This window comes from Monopterus albus, unplaced genomic scaffold (genome assembly GCF_001952655.1).
Source record: "Monopterus albus unplaced genomic scaffold, M_albus_1.0 scaffold10.1, whole genome shotgun sequence".
Lineage (NCBI taxonomy): Eukaryota > Metazoa > Chordata > Actinopteri > Synbranchiformes > Synbranchidae > Monopterus > Monopterus albus.
Window position 1 is genome coordinate 1,123,122 of NW_018127890.1, and position 18,732 is coordinate 1,141,853.

General features: G+C 41.7%; 1 protein-coding gene across 1 annotated transcript in view; it reads right to left on the bottom strand.

Annotated features, from left to right (window-relative positions):
* Nucleotides 1-18,732, bottom strand: part of ush2a (Usher syndrome 2A (autosomal recessive, mild)) — a 208,689-nt gene that overhangs the window by 56,975 nt on the left and 132,982 nt on the right. The window contains 7 exon segments of the mRNA XM_020589916.1: nt 2,746-3,067; nt 4,035-4,258; nt 13,961-14,182; nt 14,303-14,471; nt 16,219-16,447; nt 17,517-17,629; nt 17,715-17,917. Coding sequence (XP_020445572.1) covers nt 2,746-3,067; nt 4,035-4,258; nt 13,961-14,182; nt 14,303-14,471; nt 16,219-16,447; nt 17,517-17,629; nt 17,715-17,917 — 1,482 coding nt within the window.

Here is an 18,732-nt window from a genome sequence, read left to right on the forward strand (position 1 = left end):
GATAATAAAGCAAGAAGGGGAACAATGAACAGATCAATAACAATCCGTTAGTAAGACTGTCAATACATCGGTTATCCATCCATCATCTATACCGCTTATTCCTGAACATGGTCACAGGGGGCTGGAGCCAATCCCAGCTGACACTGGGTGACAGTCAGGGTCCACCCTGGACAGGTCACCGGTCTGTCACAGGGCTGACATCGGTTAATGAATAAATGATTTATGTAGGAGAGCTGCACAAGAATTCCTATATGCCTAGACCGTCTATGCATAAATGGCAAATAAAAATCTTGACTTGACTTGTATATGTGATTAATACTATAAATGCAAACATACAGTGGTATAAGCTCTAATTCCAAAATGTGTAAAAACATGTTGTAAATCTGTTGCAAGTTATAACAAAGAGTTAATATTTTAATAAAAAATGTGGAATTAAGAGAAAAGAGACTTTTATGTATTGTGGTTAGTAGAAATATCCAAAATGTGATTCTATAACAACAACAAAAAGATAAATAACATAGGTTAAATGATGTTTGTGAATGGGACCAAGTTTCAGTCATATGTGACACTGCTTTAGCACAATGAAGACAAGGGATTTAAAATGCACCGAGTACTTCTGTCTAAGCAGATACATTTAAAAATATAGTTTTGATGGTTTGGTGCCTTATAATATTTAAGACTCCCACATGCTGCATATACAATTTGTGAAACACACGGCAGATCCAAAGTGACACATGTACAGTTTTAGCTACAGTAGCTGGGAGTTGTATGACCAACACAGGCTCATATTATATGAACATATAGCAAATATATGCACTATCACTGGTGCAGAGCTGTAAACGTCAGGCTGTTACAACCCTTCTGGTGAGGTTAACATACAGGAGCATATATACATACAGATGCGCCTGCACACACACATATGAGAGTTATTTTTAGGAGTGCTGAGGGACTGCTGCTGTAAATGGGACCATGTTTTAACCGCCAGTCTGGGACTCTTGTCTTTACTACTGTGATAACTGAAGCAGCAAAACACACACAGTGAGGCACACACAAAAATAAAACACTGGATGTGTTGGCTTACATACATGTCTAAAACTGGCTAAACTGATTACCCAAAGTATAAATATAAGCTGTGCATGAACAATACATTTATAGTATTAATTGCATGTGTTGAACTATGTGTGTGATCAACCTTAGGTTTTTATCCCAGAGAGGAGTAACATGATACTCTTTAAGTGCATGTGTGTGTTCATGAGAAACATCTGGTGTATGGTGGGTGGCGACAGCTTTATGTGCCTCTGCCCAGATGGTGTCACAGCATCACCTAGAAACTCTTATCCTAACCGCCCCATGCCACACAGACACACACTCACAAAGTGGTTTCACTACAGTTGTGAGGACACTTACTGATATAGTGCATTCCTTTGCCCTTTACCATAACAATATATGCCTCGACCACCAACCCTCATGTAAACCTGATTCCAACCTTAAACCTAAAAGAAAGTCTGAGCCCTCAAACAGCCCTTTGAAGGGTTGAGGATCAGCCAGGATGTCCTCATACTGACTGGTACTCAATTAGAATTTGTCCACACAAGCACAGAAAGATATCTACAAACACACACACACACACACACACACACACACACACACACACACACAAAGAGAAAAAAATGTAACCACATTTACTAGAGAGACACACTTAAACAGTAACTAAATGAACACTAAAGCACACAAAATACAATTATGAATGCACAACCGCCCATACACACAAATAACATCCACAACCACAATTAATCTTGATTAAACAGACATAACTACCCAGATAAGTAATGTGTAGACATACTGAAAACTGTGACATACACGGCTGCACACACACACACACACACACACACACACACACACACACACACACACACCAACTCCCTTTGGGCTGATAAATAGGAGAGAATGTTGAAAAGGCATTTAAATGCCCATCTTGAAGTTTTAATGACACACAAGTGTACAGCACAGAGAGAGATACCGCATTACAGCTATTAATGTACACTGCAACAGCTGTCTTTGTGTGTGTGTGTGTGTGTGTGTGACTGTGTGGAAGGGCATCTGTTTTTAAAGCTCGCTGATCGCAGTGGCCAACATATCTAGAGTTGTAGAACTGGTTTCTGCAGGCTCACAATTTCAATGAGCGCTGTATTTCACAGATGGCTATATTCTGTATTAGTTATTCTTCATACTTGCTCAAAGGACTGAAGTGAGACTCCTAATTTCCAGCAAAGCCATAGGCCGGGAACAGGGAAATGCAAATACATTCTGGTCATTGTGCATACAGAGGCATGGTTACACCAAAGAAAAAATGAGGTTAAATTCTACTTCCAGTAAATGAGCTGAGGTAATGCTGCTGACTTTCTGCATTATTTTTCAACATTTTCAACATCATATTTCAGTAACATGTAAAAGAAAGCAGTTGAAGGTCTGAGAAAACTACTTGTGTAGTTCCTTCAGTGACATTAAAGCATTTAAAACAGTTGTAAGGATTAATTATAAAACAGCTAATTAGCTTTAAAGAAGTTGTAAAGCAGTGGAATGGTTAGAAAAGCAGTCTTGTTACCAAAGACACTCAATGCAGAGGTGACACAATCACTAGATAAAGAAAAGATAAAGGAAAAAAACAAAAAAAAAACAATCTCTGGCGCTTACCCAAAACACCCAAAGACATTCAGTCCACATACACACAAACTCACTAATTACCTGTAAAGGTGTATGCGCTGGCATCCCCGCTGTACACTACTTCATCATGTGATGGACACAGACTTCCCTCATATCGCAGGTTCTCAGTGGATGCGTGACTGTCAGTGTCTGCCATTTTATACCAGTTATCACTTCTGTCCATATGTGTAGAAAGGCCTGTAGTGAGAGTTGCCTGTGTGGTGTCGATGGAGGGCACGTCAGAGTGCGTGTATGAGGACAGGACCCATGTACAGGCAGTCACAGATGGATCGAGGTCACAGGAGCCGCAGTAAGCTGTAGATGCTGCATCTACAGGACAGAGAGCGCCCAGCAAACACTGGTGCTGCATGGAGGAAGGGGAGAGACAGAAGGAACAAGGGAATGGAGATGAAGAGAAAATATGGGGAAGGAAGAAGTGAAATCATTTGAGTGTAGTGATAAGCAGAAGAAGTAGAAAAGTGAAAGTAGTATAGTTTCACTTTTCTACAGCTATTTTCTCAAAGTGTCTCTGCAATCGCACTGTACACGCTCAAATAAGACAAAAACGCACAAATTATATAATGAAATGTGTTTGTTTCTTTTCAGAATGTAGCTACATGCATGACTGTGTGCGGTATGCGTGGCACATAATATCATCATTAGAGCTAATGAGAGCTCCCACCCTTTGTCCCTGTGTGTGTGTGCATGTGCTTTTTCCATGCTGACTTAGGAACACACAAACACCACATGACCCCAGTTGATAAATGGAAGATGGCCCATTCCCCAGCTCCTGATGTGACAATGTGAGTTTTAGAGAGAGAGAAGAAGGAAGAGCGAGCTAAAGACAAAAATTCTCCCCAAGTTCACTGCACACGTAGTCACTGGGTTAATTTCATAATATTAGATCCATTTCAACTGCAACTGACTTTTTTTTTTTTACATATTGCCAAATTTGTTTTTCTTCTTTATTTATGACACTTCCCATCTGAAGTCTCCTAAAACATCTTCCTTCCACTGCTACACACTGCAGGAAATACAGATACAAAAGAAAGATATTAATTCATTAAAATGAGTGAATTCAGTATCAAAATATCTGCTGCCAGAATAATCATAAATCAGCTGCAAATATGCGTTCAGTTGTGTTTGTAAAACAGAAAAAGTAATAGCAACAGGCAATTAGAAGATGCCCTGCCCTTGAGACGCTTCAGGTAGATATTTAAAATGTGGTGAAGATGCGACGGCGCTGGCACAACTGGAACACTGCACAGCCATGAAGGATACAATGTGACGTGTTAGAGAGCTGTAGAAACAGGTGTAAACGTCACACACACCTGTATTGGGAGGCCAGGTGTGGGTCGGTCAGCACACACATGCCGTTGAGGGTCATAGCCGGTCCCACTGCAGCATTTCTCTTCCTGACGGATGACCTTTGACCCACAGCACTGCAGCTTCACTGTGGCATTGCCAGCAGGGTGCACTGTGGGATATCCATCAGTGCCCACACAGCAAAGAGAGGCTGAAGAGTTTATATACTCCTCACCACAGCAGACAAAACCTAAACACAAGAAAACACATACAGTGTATCACATGGTTTCTATGCAGTTTCAGTCATATTACTGTAGCGTTAAATTATTTTTATATAACTCCATTCACTGTTCACTTACTGGAGTGTATGTTTTATGTCTCTAATGAATCAGGTTTATCTTCTTGATATGTACTGTAATGATGATGCAAATTTAGGGCCTACTCATATTATTCTGAGAATTACATTGGTTCATGAAACTGCACTCATGACTGCATTTTGAACAGTTGTTGGGAGACAACCCACTCTACTTCCATAGTCCAGAGCTCAGGTGTGAAAAAGGCTTATAATTAACGTGTTGTAGTTATATTTTTACATTCAGCCATGATATCTGAAATAACTCTTACAAAGAATACTGACCTTTTTAGTCTTTTCTTGTCCTCTATCCAATCAAAGTATCCTCTACTACTACTCATCTTATTGCCCCCCTCCTTTTCTGTTTTCCTCCCTCCATAACCTTTCCTCCTTTTTTCATACTCACCATATTGTAAAGATGTTCAGACAATGCTGGGCTGTGTTGTCTCTCCTCTAAGCTTCCCAAAGTCCCTTTCCCCCCCGTCTTCAATCCGTTTTCCCATTTACACATAAACAGTATTTATTTGCTCTGAATATTAGAGTGCATCTTCTCTTATCAAGCCTTGTATACATCCTTGTCTCCTCTTCTCTCCCTCCTCCTACTCTGTATGCCTCGTTTCTCTCCTGGATTCATCTCTCTACACAGCAGTAATATTCAGACTATGCTGTCGGAAGAGTGTGCAGGGGAAAGGAAGTGTGTTTTTCTGAGAGCTGCCACCTCTGACAGTGACAGGTGATGTCTGCCTGCCACTACTTCACCTTCAGCAGCAAGGTGACATTTAAAATACACACCCTCACTTCATTTCCCTGTAAATGTTTACCAGATAGTATCAGAAATAAAGCATGCTTCTTCACATTATCCAGCACTTCATATTTTAAATTCAAATGTATCATAATCCTCATAACTCTACAAGTTGAACCAGTCTGGCTACTGTGACATCAACACAGCCCATGGTGAAGGCGAGGACTTTGGCGCTTTGGCCTTGCAATGAATTAGGGCTATAATGTTGTCCTGCTCTAATACTGAGTCAGCAGCTGCCTGCTGTGAGGATGCACTGGAGGCATACAAATGAGCATGGCACAGCGTGGCTAAAATATCGCAAAGATGGACAACAATGAAGGACAAATGGTATTTTAATGCCACAATAAACACTTCTCATTTTGAAACAGACAGAAAAACTGTGATAATTTATTAGATAGCTAAAATAATTGAACTTTCATGAGGTATTTAGCAAATGTGTCCTAACAGCTGATCTGTGGCCTAGCTACCCTCAGCTGTGGTGTCCATTTTATTTGACAGCAGACATTAAACACTAAGTTGTTGCTTTGAACCACAGACTTGCCCTTAAATGGGGCTGCAGATAGTTGTGGAGTGATAAATAACTTATTGTTTCACACTAATCACTGTTATTTGAGCACATGTGCATGCATGTGATTGTGTGACATAAAGGCCGTCTGATGGCTAGTAACTTACTTAGCAGTGGCAGCTGTTGCAAAGTGGGGGCTTGGTGGCCAACAATGTTAATTTCTTTAATGAACACTATGACAAAATGTCTGCTGACGACCTATTTTTCAGGATGAAAATGAAACTCAAACTAAATAAAAGTAACAGTAATGAGAACTATCGTGAAATGTTTTACGTTTTTCCATCAACAGATAAAAAGTAAGTGGTAATGTGAAAGACGGATGAATGGACGTGAAGTAACTTAATGACCCGCTGCATCTGTAGGTGGTGATCGGCAAACCAATTTCCTCCACCAGCTAAAATATCTTTGGTTCAGGAGTTGAATTAGCCGCTTGATGTTTCACTACCACCTTACATTGAGTAATGTTCTATCTCTGGCATTAGAGCTTCTTGAAAGAAATAGGTTTGTGAATCATTTTCATCTGCAGTCCAGAGAATTATACACAAAAAATGGTGGGACACTAAGAAAATGTAGCAGCACGACATGTGGAATGGTAGGACAGTTTAACATGAAGCGCTGTGGATGTAGATGTAACAATGTTCCTTTCAGTCAGATATCTTGTGTTGCTATCAGTCAGTTCCAGGATTAGTATGACCAGTCAACCATAAATCATCTCCAAATGTTTGCTGCAGAGATTCGCTGTTTTAAGGTTATCTGAGGGTTTAGCGTCACCTCTCAAGCTGAACCCAGTGAAGAGGATTCTGGTACAAATGTGAGTGAGACCAACTTCTGCAGAGCAGAGGGACACATGAACCTCATGATAGACGGGAACAACACGTGTAACCATGGCTGTGTCCAACTGTCTCTCTGTATCATCTAACACAGTTCTGTTCAAACAACATATCTTGATCCTATCTCCTACTTTTCTGAATGTAGGAAATGCCAACCTTGACACTTGCGACATGAGGTTCAGGAGACTCCTTTCTCCACTCTCCATCTGCTTTCTCTTATTTTTTCTTACATCTCTAACATCTATATGAACTTATATATCTCTGTATCGCTACATCTGCCTGCCTTGGTTAGGTTATTCAGTGCTCATACTTCCTCCTTTTCTCTTTCCTTCCTTCTCTTTAACTCCTTTGTCTACTATTCTCTTCATCCTCCCATTTCTCACTTCCACCATTTCACTTTCAACCATGTATCTCCTTGTTCCTTTCTCTTGTTGCCACCTCCCTCTTATCCTCTTTTTTCCCTCTACATCTCTTGCCTCCTGTTCTGCAGCCAAACTTATATTATCACACATTCAGCAGAATTCCAGTGCCTGTCTTTGTAAGCGTTATCTGTGTACAGGTGTGTGTATGTCATGCTTGCACATTTTGTCAACATTTTCAAACACACACCACCCATTTTTTTATCCTCTCTGTAAGCTGTGTGTTTGTGCATTTATATGTATGTGTGTTAACATTTTAAAATAAACCTCATTTTCTCTGTTGCACAGCAGAATGCTTCAGCCCTAATCTTCAGATTTACGTTGGATTTGCATACATTTATTAATAGTGTTGAGAGCGCCACGTCAACACAAGGTGCTTAGACAACGTGAATTATTATTAGGGTTTCAGTCATTCCACTTAATGATAAATCAATATTTAGTCCTGCCAATGAACTACTGATAAAAATGTGTGTTGTGGATTAGGGTTATCCAAGCTCTCTAGGAGACCAAACCCTCTCCACAACTTTAAACAAAGCAAACATTTTAAATGCCTGAATACATTACAAGGGGTTTGGCACAAAGTGCAGAGCAAGTGCACGCATACAGTTTGTGTGCATGCAAAACAGCACATACACAGTCACAACGATGATGTTTCTGTTCACACAGACAAATCTGCACGCACACACACACTGAGAAAGGCTGATGTACTTATGAATGAACAATTTAAGCTTATCACAGACATGTACACTGGTACTGAAATACATGTTGTACAAATTGCTCAGTATCTTATTTACAACCTCTAAATAAGTACATTTAAAGGATTCTTATCAAACATCTTTGCTGTCATTTGATTGTTCAAAAACAACATTAGCTCTCATCGAACTCTCAATAAATGTTAACAGCCTCAAAATACAATATTGGTTGGGCTCACACACACACACACACTGTGTACTTTGTGCTCAGGGGGGCCAGACTATATGCCATGTCGAGAGATGAAATCACAGTGGATTGACTTTCTCACACAGTGCACACAGTTCCCCCGTGGACGCTGGGGCAGAGAACACGCACATAATCAAAGTCACACACGCACATATATAGACACCAACTCTTTTCCCATCTGACTGGTTGTCCTCTTGTCTTTGTATTTTTCTTTTTTTTTTTTAAATCTCAACCGACATTACCAGCTGGGCATGTGCGTGACATTGTGTGCATTTGTGTACATTTGAGTCTTGAGTGTTTATATGTGTGTGTGTGTGCTGAGCTCAGGTAAATGCTTTGGTGGCAGTTACATTTTCACCACTCTACAGGGATTCACTAAAGAGTGCCACATAGCAAGCAGCTGTTCGTGTCTGTGAGAGAGCATGAGTCTGGGATCAACAAAGAGAAAGTGATCATAAAACAAACAACAACGAGTTGACAAACTAATAAAATCAGCAAGCACAAAAAAAAAATCATGTTTTGTTTATACTGATAAAGCAATACTGGTCACATGTAGTGAGCCAAGGGGAAATGGATGATGGAGAGATAATATTTAAAGGGTTGATTATAGGAATGTAAAATCATTACATGAGCACAAGATGTCCTACAGCAGACTGGCACAGACTCCAGAGCTGATACCTTCACCTCACAGGTAATCCCACATGCCCTCAGCTATCCAGTCCTACACCTACTGCCAACACTACCTGTGTCCCCAGCCCGGCCAGAGACATCATAGCTGGCAACACGACAACCCATGGCCCACCTCCTGCAGGTTACCCATCATAGACATCCATGAGATCTGGTGAGCTGGCCTGCTGAGCAGCAAGTAGATGATCTCTAGTACCTCTGTGACTGCAAGGCTTGGGTGCATCATCGGGGCGATGTGATGCTTCATGTCAGCGTAAACAACTCTTAGGTTTAAGTGCCACTTTTAGCAGAAGATGTGACAAAATGTGAGACAACACATGATCAGAGGTGTCTGATCACAAAGTTTTAGTGGTGCCAAATTCACATCATTTAATTAAAATCATTTACACCTTTTGTCATTGTCCCTGTAATTTGTGAATGGGCATGCAAGTAAACTACACTGAAATCAATAATATCTGGGGAACATGTATATATAGGGTATATATAGGGTGGGTGTGTGCGCACCCACACACACACACTTCTATCTTTGGGTGGACAGTCATTGATATAATGCATTTCCCTAGCCCCTAATCCAAACCTTAACCATCACCTGGCCTAACCTAAACCTAATTCTAACCTGAACCCTAAAACCAAGTCTTAACCCTCAAAAACCTGTTTCAGAAAGTCCTCTGTGAAACGAAAAATACTTCTTGGTCCTCACTATGTAAGTAAGTACAAGAACACACACACAGACCAGTCTGTCCTCTTCTCTGTGCTTCTGACAGCTTCTGGTTTTATTATTGTCAGTCATTAAAGCAAACTTAATAGAAAAGCCATCATCATAAATACATTAACAGAGAGAGAAATGTCTTCCTGTGTTGAGAAAGTGCTCCATCTTCTAAAGGAGCCAGACGCTGCTGTTTGGAATGCACTACTGTTAGCCATTTGCTACCCATCATTGATGAGGGGCTTTTGGCAAAGATAAACACCCACACAAACAGAGAGACATACACACTCAGAAACCGATGAGCATATTTTTGTCTGAAACAGTAAAGGCTATGGAAAGAATGCGCCTCTCTCTGCATAAAGAAACGTCACATTCAGATATGTACAGAGAAACAGATACAGAAAGTCAAACATCCATTCACCAGGTTGAATTAATAAGCCATGCACACTTGTACACACTTAAACACACAAATGCATCTCACAGCTCCACCAGGCTCGGAGTGAGCTAGCTTAACTACTGGGATAATTTCCCTCAAGCAAATGGTCACTGTGCCCTTGAAAAACGTATTTGATTATTACTTTTTCTCCCCCTCCTCTTTTTTCTTTTAGCATCATCACAGCCATTTTCATCACGCGCTCTGATGATGGCACGGCAAGGCGCGTTAAGATAACACCCTGGCACCACCAGGCTTTTAACACTTAAACGGTGAAAAGGGATATTCAGATTTGTCCTTGAATGTTTGGATGGGGCCTGCTGGGCTGGGACAGAGGGAGTGAGTGAGTGAAGGAGTTAATGAATGCACACATTTTAAGATTCATTCTCTTTAAGAAAAAGTGAGGTGTGGAGGGCATTCATGGTGGTGAGAGATGGGGGTAGGCGGGGCTGAAGGGCAGATGGAAGAGTTAAAAAACATGCACTGTCAAGAAAAAAAGTGTGAAGGGGAAATGATTAGTGGAGCACGCACAGTGAGGCAGGGGACTTGGGGAAAGCCACGGAGCAACAGGACGTTAAAGACACCACACACATTCCTTTAAACACCACTGAATCTCACCTAAGTCTTAACTAAACACCTTACATACAAACTCAGAGAGAGAAAGGAGGAGCAAATAAGGAGCTTAAAAGTCAGTCTTGAACCTGCCACACAGGAGGAAATGCTGCAGGAAAGCAGAGGCATTTTGAGCAAAACCAAACAGTATTTAATCTACTTGAAAGTAAAATGAAAACCGTTTAAACAAACTGGCAGATTTGAAAGAAGGGATTTAGCACTGAGACTGTTACTGTAAAACAACTGGCAATGCTGCAGAAAGGATTACAGACTATCTCAATAACACCCCAGAGACTAAAACTGGCCAGAGTAGAAGATAGGCTGGCTGTTATTGATGGCATAAGAAGTGCTACTTGAACAGGTAAGCTTGAATAAAGTCATGTGTGGACAGGATTGTATTTCGACTTGCTCCATTTCTACACTGGCAAAAGCAACACGTCAACATCAGTTGCAGTACCCCGTCAGTGACACACTGGATTTGTTCTGCAACAGTAACACTCAGAAGCACTTTGACAGTGCTCACGACCCAACACAAAATTAACGCAGTAACTCTACGTTCGCAGTTCTTATGCAAGGGGGTGCATTGGTCAAGGGGGTGAGGGGTTGCAGGGGGAGTGTCGTAGACATGTACAATACAACCCTGTGGTGACGAGTTGATGTGAGTGGCTTCATTCCTGTTTCCAGCCCACGAGCTGTGTTTTGGTTAGCCATGGTGCTAACGTAGCCTACTCTACCTTAGCACCAATTCTACCACCAGTGTGTCAGCACCGATAGGAAACACCGTTTAACATCCAGTACCCCAACTAACAAAAACGTACGGCGTGTCATGGTTCGTTAACTGGCTCAAATTTGAGAGTGAAAAGCAGTAAATGCTCATGCTAACAAAGTTAAAAAAAGTCTTTTCCCGTGGGTGTTCACATTCTGGCCGTCCCCTGTACTTGATTGGCCAACGCAGCACCTCTGTCAGATGATGTCACCATCTGGTGCAGCAAAATGTTTTCAACACATAGGGCTGCGTTGTTTTGCCGGAGCCCCCTGTGGTGCTGCGGTGAATGCACTCCCCCATAGAAACGAATGGAGAGGGCTGCATTCACACAGCTCGTAAAATGGAAGAAAACAGCCTTGAAGCCTAAAAAGAGGCTTTGTGTGTCTTTTTCATATTACCATTGGGGGGTGCCCAGGCCAGAAATCACAAATCCTACTCATAGAAAGAAGCTTTTAATTCATTATCACATATGGGAGAATAATACGTAATAGTGGCAAAGAGAGAATAAATGCTTCCATCAGCTAATCACAAATACACTTAAAATCTGCTAGAGTGCAGGGCAGGTGGGTACACAGAGTGGATGGGCAGGAATAATATCAACGTCCACTACAGTTTACAGAGGGAAACCTGTGTTCTTCTGGACAGGTTAGGTGAGGTGATGTTTCTGACCCTGGTTTTGTTTCACGCGACTTACACTCCATGTTTTCCTGTTTCATTGTGAGTGCTCGTGCAACTGTGTGTACTGTGTGCATGCATTTCTGTATGATCATGCATGCATGTTTTATTTTGAGTGTGTGTGATTGTTGTTGTGTTTGTGTGTATATCTACGTGTGCACATGTACACACAAGCCAGCGCATGTATCTGTTGCCAGACGGCTGTCTCCTGGCATTGCCGTTCCCCCGCAGTGTGTGTGTATGGTTGTTGACAGTGTGGACGGTAATGTGTGATAGATCGCACTTCAGGGACCCCATAATCACATCAGCCTAACCTAGTCTATCAGCTGGGCACAATGGGATACCCTTCACTCCTCCTTTAATCTGCTCCATCTCGCTCTTCACCACTCTTCTGTTCTCTCCATTTATCTGATGCATATTTTACAGTTTTTAAAATGTTTCTTTTTCTCATTTGTTTCATTTTTTTTACAATGTAAACTGTACTTTATTTGTATCCTTTCCTTATTTCTCTTTGTCTTTTTACTACTTCTACTACTACCTCTACTTTATTTTGTATACATTTCTTACAATGTTTATGTATTTCAGTTTACACTATTTATTTTAAATGGAACTGTATCTGAAGTCCTCTCTTACACCCGTTTTCTCTTTCTTCCTATTTTTTCTTTCACAAATCTTTCTCTCACTATATCAGTAAAAAACACAAAACCCTGAACATGTTGAGGGAGCACTGAGAGTGAGTGATGCCAAGGTTAAGTAGCCTATCCTTTAATAGGTGTTGCTGTGTGCATGTTGTGTGAGTGTCTTGAAACAGACGTGCGGGGTCGAGGTTGCATAGCTGGCCCCAGGGCTCCCCGACGGTGCAGTGCACCCGGCAAATGGCCCTTAGCCTTGCTAGCACCGCTAGCCCTACAATCCATCATACCATATGTTCTCAATGGGGAAGCTAACGCTAATGACGGATGAGTGGTTGGGAAGGGGGCACATAAATGGAGGGAGGGGGAAGAGTTGGATAAAGAGAAAGAAAAGGTAGTGGGGGGGGCAAACACGGCAGAGGATAAAACAGAGGAGGTGGGGAAACAAGTTGGAGTAAAATTAAAAAGATGAAAAAGGAGAATAGGAGGCAAATAAATAAAAGAAGAAGGAGGAGAGGAAGAGAAGGTTGGGAGCATATGCACTCCTTGGGAGGCCTCCTCAAATGAAGGATGACCATATAGCCTGCTCAGCTGGAAGAGAAAAGTGGATCTAGTGGAGGAGAAGAAAAAGAAACAGATGAGATGAAAGGAGTGATGGGATGACAGAGTAGAAGGCTACTTAAAAATTAACAAACTCATTATTTGAAAGTTAAAACTCTGAAAGAAAGAGTTACTGACAATGTCATGAACATGTTGACAGGGAGAAAATAGCCTTTCCACAGACTTGCTTTTTAGGAACTTTCCTGTCATATGTTCCAGCCTACATGTATGTTTGTGTGGCCAGGGATCTTTGTGTGTTTGCGGGCAGGCTAATGGAGTACTGTATGCCTGTCCATATGGGGCCATTGTTTATGTGTGATGAATAGTGTCCACGTGTCTGTCTCTGGCACTCAGCACTAAGCGAACCCTGCTGAGGGCACCCTGTTGACTGTGTATGTGTGTGTGCATGTGTCGATGCATAAAATATGTCTTTATGTGTGAGAGTATTTGTGTTTGTGTGAAGGAAAGAGAATGTGTGTGTATTAGTCCTGCTGTGTGCTTGGCAGTGCCCTCAACGGTGCCATCCAGAGTGTGTTTCATCATCATCTGCCATGACAAAGATGTCTAATGACACACACCTACACCCACACACACAGTCCCATCTGTGCCATGGTATCCGGGTGCTTTGGGACACTGCGGGAGAGGAAGAGAGGGAAACGACCCCACGTTCCTGCACCATGTGTCTACCTCTAAACCCTTGCTTTACTCTCCTGTCATTTTTGATCTTTCCCTCCATTCTCTTTTCCTACATAAAATTTAAGATCTCAACTAAAAAAACTCTTGACCACTTGACTTTTTGTATCCAAAAGGTTTAAGTAAAGTAAACTTCATCCAGTTTAGGTTCACTGTTGAGCAAAAAACTTAATTCAACACAGTCTCTTCATTATGTCCATCTTACTGAAAATATTTTAACAACTGTGGATCCTTCACTCACCTGGGGTATATGTGTGCACTCGGCCCCTCTCAGCGTCACCGCAGCACATCAGTGTGTCATGTACAATTTGGCCTCCACAGCACTGGACCTCATAGCCATCATGGAGGCTCCCACTACAGCAGAGTTGGCCAAATTTCTTGGAGTAAGGAAACCCCCCACAGCAGCTGTCACCCAGCCCCACTGAAACGCGGCCCTGTGAGTGGTCAGGACAGCAGTGCTCATCTAGAGAGGCAAGGACAGATGAAGGAAGCATTAGTACAATGTAGAAAAGATAAACATAGGTCAAGTAGAACAGTACAAGTCCCATGAAAGTGTGAACATAGGAAATGATTTGAAACTCACTGGTTTTCACATGAACATAATATCCTCCACAGCACCGGTGGTCAAGAACTGCTGGCAGCAGACTGCCTTTACAGCAGACATGGTTGGAGGAATTACTGAACCTCAGGTAACTGCCCTCGCAGCAATGATGATGTGGTTTCTTAGTGTACAATAGTCCACCGCAGCAAACCTGATTAACATAGATTTGCACACAGATATACCCACAAACACACACACACACACACACACACACACACACACACACACACACACACACACACACTATGTAAAGTAATTTACTTAATAGTTTCCACAGTAACACAAATGGAAACATGGTACAGTGGTACATATATTACTGGTGCCTAAACTCATAAGTCCTGTTTTGATAATACTGATTTCTGTCCTGATTTTATTACATCTCTGTTTTGTCAGCATCAACATAAAGGGCCCTGTCTTGAGGATCCACGGCATCTGATCGAGATGTATTGGTGCAAGTTGTGTTTGTGTCCATGTTCATTTCGGTAGTTTAACAATGAGGAAAAATGGCTCAAGCACCCGTGCAAGTACCGAAAAGGCTGAACTTGATCTCCTCATTAAAGCAGGGGTGTGTTTTGGGCGTAACATGCAGTTATTCAATCAGTGTGTAACCTCACATCCCCTTTTAGAAACATGCGAGTTTGAACATTTCACAGATTACTAGTATGCTGATGGACATGCCAGGTCAACTAATTAGGCAATTTAAGTTTTGCATGTCCTGTGCAGCGCATCCCAGGGTATAACGATCACTGTGCACGCACCTAGAAAGGTGTGCATCACAACACGGTCAAAGCGCCCATTAACTAGCAATGATGATGTGACTGTTGACCACAGACCTGGTTTTTGCTGCTCAGTGGTGCAGTCACTTTGTGCACCCTCATATTACCAACACGCCAAAAATTTACCTGGACACACCCTATTTTCATCCAGACACACCCGCCGGTGTGAAGTCAACAGACTGCTGCTCGGTAACAAGGCATTGCAATGCGCATGTCATGAAAACGGTAATTGTGCAGGTAAGAAACCAGAAAACCCAAAAGTGCTACCTGCACTGCACGCCATGCGTTTGTTGCAAGACAGGGGCTAAAGACTCAATATACTGCTTAACTACAAACATAAAACGCTGATGAAATAAAGTTTCTCAGTGACTTTGTTCTGTGGGGGCCAATGTATGCTGGGTAGTTTCACTGTCTGGCAGTGAATGACAAGCATCGAAGTGAATGCAGATGACAAGTTCATCTGTTTAGAAAAATTAATCACTAAGAGGAAATAAGAAATAAGAAGTGTGTGCTCAGAAGAGAAAATGTGAGAGTGTGTAAATGTCTGAGTCAATATTTATTTTTATGCTTGTGTGTGGGCCTAATGTCTGGTCAGGACTAATATCCTCAGGGAGTACACAGCAATAAAATATTCTGCACTTCAGATCAGCAGCCAAAGCAGACTCTGATCTTCTATCCTGTTGCTGTTGTAGAGCAACAGTTTTGAGGTTGCTCATGGCGAGTTCTAGTTAAAAGAATGCCTCTTGCATTTGGGTGAAACCTGAGAGAAGAACATTGCAGTGCCGAGCAAAAAGGAAGAGAAATACTGTCCTTCCCTCCAAATACATCATTCTAAAGTGCTTCGTCATTTACGTTATATCTTGCTTTTCAGAGTGTCAGGTTTTGCATGACATCAACAGACCTGCATTACATGTTGTGTACAGCAGTGTGCGAGGAAAACATGAAAAATGCAGTCCTCATTTGCGTGGTTTTAACCTGTAAATGTTGTTCTTAACTGTAAATACAATACTGTAAAAGTCCATGACAAATGTATGTGATGAATAAACAAACAAATGGATAAAAATTATTCTGTACATACACACAAAAGTAATAATAAAAAGAAAATGACGTGAACATAATCACCTGTATGTCAGGATGGAAGCAGGATGTCCCACACACACCATGACTCACAGGACACTGCAGGTAGGAACATCTGAACCTTACACCGCCTGCACCTCCCCACTCTTCCCCTACAGAGGATATGACCCACGATAAGCTACCGGCACATGATCTCAGGGTCCGTCTTAAGACCTCATAACCCAACATGACACCGCTGGGTCTGCCAGGACAGGACCAGTCCAACCGCACCGCCCTGAGAGAGAGAGAGAGAGAGAGAGAGTGAGAGAGAGAGAGGTGGGGTTCTCCTTCACACTTCTTTCACACACAAACTCTGTCATACCCAAACACACACATGCATTCAGGCATGGTTAATGATGCACAGAGTTGAGTTACAGTGTCAGGGTGTGTGTATCTTTATACACTTCACGCTATTGATTTTCCTCTTTTTTATCTCTGACATTTTTGGCAGGGAAAGACCTGTGTAGTAACAAACTGACTTACAACTTCCACAGTCTGCAAGACAGAAAACAAATCACAAATCACCACTGCCTTTGCAACTGTAAGATTTATAACCTTGCAATTTGGGGGTAGGAGGGCATTTTAAATGTAATTCAATTTTAATGGCTGCAAATAAAAGGTCAGTTTATCAACATACTTTATTAACTTTGTAAGCTCTTAAAAGCAACTTTGAGATAATCTGATTACAATATATTAACATAATTTATGTAACATTTCTTTAATCAGGTAATCTTAATACTAGAATAATTTTATAGATTAGTATATGCTAACAATTTTACATGGGCCGTCAGTAATGATTACTGAATACTGAAGGTGAGTTTCATTCAGTCTTGACAGACTACTGAAGCTGAGAACATTCAACATTCACTGTCTTGGAGGCCTGGATGCTTTACAGCAGGAGAAATAAGGCCAGGTCTATAATTGTTCCTACAGCATCTGATTTTAAAGTACAATGCACCAATAAAAACAAATGTAATGTTATACTGGACTGATACCCAGTCATCTAATGCTGAGTAAAATTACATTTTTATACAGTCCTTGTGTCTTGCTTTGCCTTCACAAGACAAAAACATATGCATATCCCTGAGTTGCTCTGTTAGTGCCAGCTGTATTGATTCTGTTGTGTCAAACCTGCAAACCAACCATTTAAGCAGCTGATAAAAATGAACAATTACTAAATTCAAACCAAAGGCAATAAAAATTTCATGAAGAATTGCAACACTCTAATAATGGTTATCATCATCAAAGCAGAAGTGAGAACAAGCAGAAAGTGTTACGACTGACACAGCGCATCTCTGTCTTACCTGGGGCTGATCACTTGGGCCTGCGGCGCAGCCAGGTCGGTAGGCAGGTCCTCCACCGTAGTTGTCTGTGTAACATTACTCCTAACACACGCATACACAGTACACACCTCCACCTGAAATGCACAAACACAGCAGATCAAAACAAAATGCACATTTGTGTGCCTGTGCTTGGGTGTGTATGTCTATTTGTGTGTGTACCTGTACACTGTAGAGAGTGAAAGGCAGTAGGCCCCCCAGCAGGTAGGACCCTGAGCTGTTGTCGATGCTGCTGCGGAGATGGTCATTAACATAGATGTGGTAACCAGTAACTACTCCATTGGGCTGTTGAGGAGGAAACCAGAGCACGCGTACTGTGCTGCTGTTTACCAGAACCACCTCTGGGGCAGACATCCCGTCCGGCTCTGAGGACGACACATGTGAGTACAGAAACCCAAAGCAGTTCAGTGAAAAACAACAAACACAAGAGAGCACGAGTGACCACGGCCGCCGTCGCTGTCGTACAGAAACCCAAAACAGTTCAATGAAAAACAACAACAAAACCTTTAACAGCTTGAGATGTGGTGATCTTCATTCAAACAAACAAGTTTGGGTTACACATTACAGTAATGTGATTACTGTTTTCAGTAACAAGTAGTGTAAAGGATTACAATTTGAGATTCATTAATTACATTACAGTTCGCAACCTCAGTAATGGTCCATTACTGACAGCTGAGTAACAAAAGTAAAGTAACAAGTAATGCTACTTGTAACTTTTGCTACAAATTAGTAATATACTCACCTTTTCAATTAGTAATGTTTAAAAAGTAACTGATTACAATTTTAAGGCAGCTTGCCCAACACTAGTGGTGCATAGATGTACGAACCAGCTGCATATGTGTCGCACTTTGATTTTTCCAGCCCCGTTTTCACACCGCAGTCATTTGACAACTGCTTGTAAAAGCAAACCACTAAAACTTTAAAATGCCCTGAAACACTGCTGCATTAGTGATCACTGAGCCAGGCTTAGAAAAGTTCATCAAAAACACTGTGTGTTGTGACGATGAGGTCCCCAGTATTCACTGCTAGTAGCAGCAGCAGTACCATTTTCACACAGTGAAGTGAGACACAACTTTACAAACTTTTCAATCATCAAACTCCTTTAATCCTCCATCATCCGAGAGGTGTATATGTCTGTGTGTGTGAGGGAAAGAAAGAGAGCTGGACAAACAGAGCCTCT